The sequence below is a fragment of the Echinops telfairi genome, unplaced genomic scaffold (assembly GCF_000313985.2).
Source record: "Echinops telfairi isolate 266 unplaced genomic scaffold, ASM31398v2 ScPeMD7_17;HRSCAF=63, whole genome shotgun sequence".
Classification (NCBI taxonomy): domain Eukaryota; kingdom Metazoa; phylum Chordata; class Mammalia; order Afrosoricida; family Tenrecidae; genus Echinops; species Echinops telfairi.
Genome location: NW_022103914.1, coordinates 9723088 through 9727658, shown reverse-complemented (window position 1 = coordinate 9727658; position 4571 = coordinate 9723088). Strand labels below are relative to the sequence as shown.

Below are 4571 nucleotides of genomic sequence, written 5' to 3'. Positions count from 1 at the left end.
AAAATGTTTTCATAGTTGAATCCATTATCTCTCTGATTTACTCTGGACCTTCTAGCTCACTGGAAACAAAATAATATTCTGGGAGATGACCCACTTTGGTGAAGTTGGCTGAGGTATTAGCTCTGCTCCCACCAAGATCATATGCAATTAATAGAAATCTCTACTGTTCTTCACATCCACAACTCTAGCCATCTACTGTTAGTGTTGTTACCATTCTTGTTTCTCTATCAGATGATTCAAAATAAATGGCGGGTTGGGAATGGAGCACATAGGAGAGTTTTTAGACATGTAAACAAATATTCTTCCCAAATGAATATCAGATTTAAGTAAACTTGTAAACAGTTTATTGGGAGTTTCTTTTTTTCTCCCGAATTCTTGTATTTCTGTACATGAGCAATGTATATTAGTGAAGGCCAAACTTTCACTCAATTTACCTTCTATTGATATTCAAATCACTAATTTCATGGCCTTACACTGTGCAATTTAAACAGGCTATTAGTATATAATGTCAGTAAAGTTTACAGGACATGTTATGAATGAAATAAGTAATCCATGAAATGATTTTTCCCCCTTCATGTTATAGGATACAGAAAAATGAGTATGTTGAATGCCCTTTATCTCAAGCCTCGATGTAGGTATACTTGGGCTTTGAGTCCTCAGATAGAGACTAGGTAAGGGTCAGCCACCACCTCCACTCGTGTCGTCGTTTCTCTGAAGAATGGTGATGCTGATAAGCATGGAGGTCCACAATTCTGATTAGAGTCTGGTTAAGAAATGCTGTTCTGTGGTTTCATCTCTGAGTTCCCGTTTTTCTTTTGGAATCTGCTCAGTGCTCTCATAGGCTAGGTTGATGTAGAAACCATTTTTGCCCTCTCCTGCATAGTCTGTCCTGTTTGTGGGAGGCCACATGGAGTCTTCTGCCAGCTTTCTCTGCCAGTGTCTATATTGGCTTTTAGAATAGAAACCAAATTTTTTCTTGATCAATAGCCAGAGCTGTCGGTTTTGAAGGATGGCGTCCTGGAAATTCAGGTGGAAACAAAGCAAAAGATCAAATCTTCATCTATATTCTCCTGGGCCACCAATTTCATTAAAACCACACCGTTTCCCCAGGCCATCCCTAAAATGTGCTTGTTGCTTGTGCTACAGTTTCTTGCTGCTACTCCCAGTGAGCCCAGCAGCTTCGGAAGCCTCATCCCCAGACCAGAAGAGGGGTTGTGCTCAGAGTTCTGAAAACACTTCATTTCCACAGAGTTCTTAGCTAGATCCTGGCTAATAAATCACTTAAAATGACTTTCCACCAGACTGAAAGGTAACAACCACAAGGTACTCAAAACCAAGAAGAAGAAGAAAATTACTGTTCAGTCCTGTTACTGCCACCTGCCCTATTGAAAGTGCCAAATAAATGCTGAGTGGCTGGATAAATCCTAGGAATCAAATAGTGTTCTTACTACTTTTATGAATTCCCTCATCCTTTGCCCACATACATGCACAAGTTTTACAGATTCATTTATAATAGAGTGGTAACATTTTGTATTCTGTTTTTATTAGCCCCCAAATAATATCACACAATCTGTAATGTGTAATTTTTATGTCGTTACTTTGAGGACAAAGGTGCATTTGACCCAAGTCATGGTATTTTCCATTGCCTCCCATGCATATGAAATGTGGACATTGAGTAAGGAAGACTTAGAGAATCGGTGCATTTGAATTGTGGTGCAAGTGAAGAATAGCAAAAGTACGTGAGTTGCCAAAGGAACAAACACATCTGTCTTGGAAGAAGTACAGCCAGAGCATGCTCCTCAGAGGTGAGGATGGTGAGAGTTTGTCGTGTGTACTTCAGACAAGTTCCGAGGAGAGGCTAATGGCTGAAAGGGACGTTATGCTTGTTCAAGAAGAGGAGAAGCCAAGAGGAAGGCGCTTGGCAAGATGAACTGACACGGGGCTGCAACAATGGGCTCAAACATAAGGACAGTCAAGAGGGTGCTGCAGGATGAGGAGGGGTTAATTATGTTGTAGAGAGAGGGTCACTAGGAGTCAGATAAAATCCTAACTAAATCCAGGGGTGGCGTGGGAAATCCTTGTCTCAAAGTGTTTTTCTTGGAGTGAAAAACTTTTATTTTTATTTTTAAAAGGTATTGACTGTATACTTCAGCTCTAATACCTAAAAATTCTATGAATTAAAAAATTTTTTTTTTCATATTTTTTTGGAAGCTTGGATATAAAATGCTTCCTTAGAAAAATGGCACTTGAGCCTTTTACTGAGTCACGAAAATCACCCCGTGACACAGAACACAGAGAAACACTGCAAACGAACAATTCCAGAGGTGGATGTTGACTCCAGTGAACCACCGCGTCCTTTCGCTCTTACGTAGGCAAACCTGTCTTCAGATGGTTCTCCTGCTGAGGTTAATGCTCACTGACCTTTCCAGGTGAAGGATCACCTGGTCTAGTCTCCAAGAAAGCAATCTCATTGCCCTCGGGTAGACGCTGACTCATAGCGACTCTATAGGACAAGGTAGAGCTGTACCCCACCCCCTTGTGGATTTCTGGGACTGTAACTCTTTATGGGAGTAGAAAGCCTCCCTTTTCTCCTGTGGAGCTGCTGGTGGTTTCCAACTGCTGACCTTGCAGTGACCACGTGCCACAAGGGCTCCTCTAGTCTTTAGCAGGTTATGTAAAATGCCAGAGAAGGATAATAGAATCTCTCCCTATGGAGACAAATTAGTTACTCTTCTATGTTTGGCTTTCTCTTTTGAAAATACCAGAAGCATTTCTACATAGCTTTCAAAGAACTCTAAATTATCAAGTAATTTCTCACTAAAACAAAATGTGTGTGTTTTTATAAACTCTTTAATAGCTATCATTTTTAGAGACCAAAGTGGTTGATCTAAAAGAATTACCTTCTTTTGGGAATAAAACTCTTTGTTCCTACCCACGCACCCCCCAAAATAAGAACCACACAGAAATTAGCTTACCTCTACAAAGAAGGCCACACAGAATTGAACAAGGGCAGCTACGAAAACGGAAATCCTCCATGATGTGACGGTTGGGAGGAACTGTTGACAAAGAAGTAGCATCGTATGATTTGCATACCTTGCACTTAAATGCATATTAATTACCTTAGTTAATGCTTAAAGGGCTTTGCAGAACTTGAAGGGTGGGCATTACTTTCTCCACTTTACAGATGATAAAACTGCAGGGCAGTGTCCTGCTTGGGGAGTCAAAGCCAATTAATAAATGGAAGGGTCAGGACAAAAATGAGAACTGACTGCATCTTGGCCTGTCCTCCCTCCACCTGCCAGTGGCTATCTAGTGAACGTGTCCGGATGGTGGATGTGAGCAGAAGAGATGTGGGAGCTGTTGTATCTCTCTTCAAGTTTATTTCATTTGCAGAAAAGAGAGGGTATAAGATTAAATCATTCGTGCAATAATATTATTTCCAAGTCTATGAAAGCAAAATCTGCCTGGAATTTACTCTCTCGCTCGTTCGCTCTCGCTCGTAATTAAAGTTGACACATGGCTGGAACGTAAGGGGGGCAGAGGTACAAATTTATTTTGATTGAAACTGGTTGATGTTTTCTGAACAAATCTTCACAGCCCTAAAGGCTTGGTGAAGTTCCAACTATTCAACCGACCTACTTTTAACATCGAAATATACACATTGGGCATGAATGACAATGACGTAATAGGGAGGAAGGCAGAAATGCCCCCATGGCTGTCCCTTTTTGGCTTTTCTGGGTAGAATAAGGATGACTGCGTGTGGAACTCTCAGGAAGACTAAGACTACAGATACGCTATAGTGCTCTACTTCAATACATCCCTATTTTGATGAGAGTTATTTCAAAGTAATAATTGCTTGTCATTTCCCCACCCCCACCAAGTAGGATAGCCTTTATCAGAGCTGTGAAACATAGCAGACTGGTGGAAGGGTTGTTGTGGGGTGGTGGAAAGGTTAGATTTAATAGTGGGTCAGAATATAGTAGAGAGCCTGGATCTTTCTCTCATAAGTACCACCAGTCCCATCCAGGCAGACTCTTCATCTCTTGGCCTAGAGCAGCGGTTCTCAATCTGTGGGTCGTGACCCCTTTGGAAGTCAAAGGACCCTTTCACAGGGGTCGCCCAATTCAAAACTAGCAAAATTACAGTTATGAAGTAGCAACAAAAATAAGTTTATGGTTGGGAGGTCACCACAACATGAGGAACTGTGTTAAAGGGTCGCAGCATTAGGAAGGTTGAGGACCACTGGCCTAAAGAGGAACCTGTCAATTGCTTAGTGATTTTCTTTTCTTCTGTTTTCTGGATTATTTCAGAGCAATGATAATGCCTTACTCATCCCTGTAATGTTGTGTTAACTGCCATCCAGTCAATTCCAACTCATGGTGATGCCATGTGTAACAGTAATGGTAAATGATATGTGTCGACTTTGTTAGGTCAAGTGCTAGGCATAGAGTGTGGTCCCCATGTCTAGATAAACATTTTTCTAGTTGCTATTCCAGAATGTCAAGCAATGCTATAAGCACATTCCACATGTAGTCAATCAGGTGGAAAGGGAGTTTCCATAGAATGAATTC

The 4571-nt window shown here is 41.2% G+C and overlaps 1 protein-coding gene across 1 annotated transcript in view; it reads right to left on the bottom strand.

Moving 5' to 3' along the window:
* Window positions 1-36: 36 nt before the first annotated feature.
* Window positions 37-4571, bottom strand: part of ATP13A5 (ATPase 13A5) — a 138978-nt gene continuing 134443 nt past the window's right edge. Inside the window, exons 29-30 of the mRNA XM_045287560.1 lie at window positions 2976-3056; window positions 37-1017 (exon numbers count right to left, since the gene is read on the bottom strand). Coding sequence (XP_045143495.1) covers window positions 757-1017; window positions 2976-3056 — 342 coding nt within the window. The 3' untranslated portion in view covers window positions 37-756. The remainder of the gene's footprint in view (window positions 1018-2975; window positions 3057-4571) is intronic.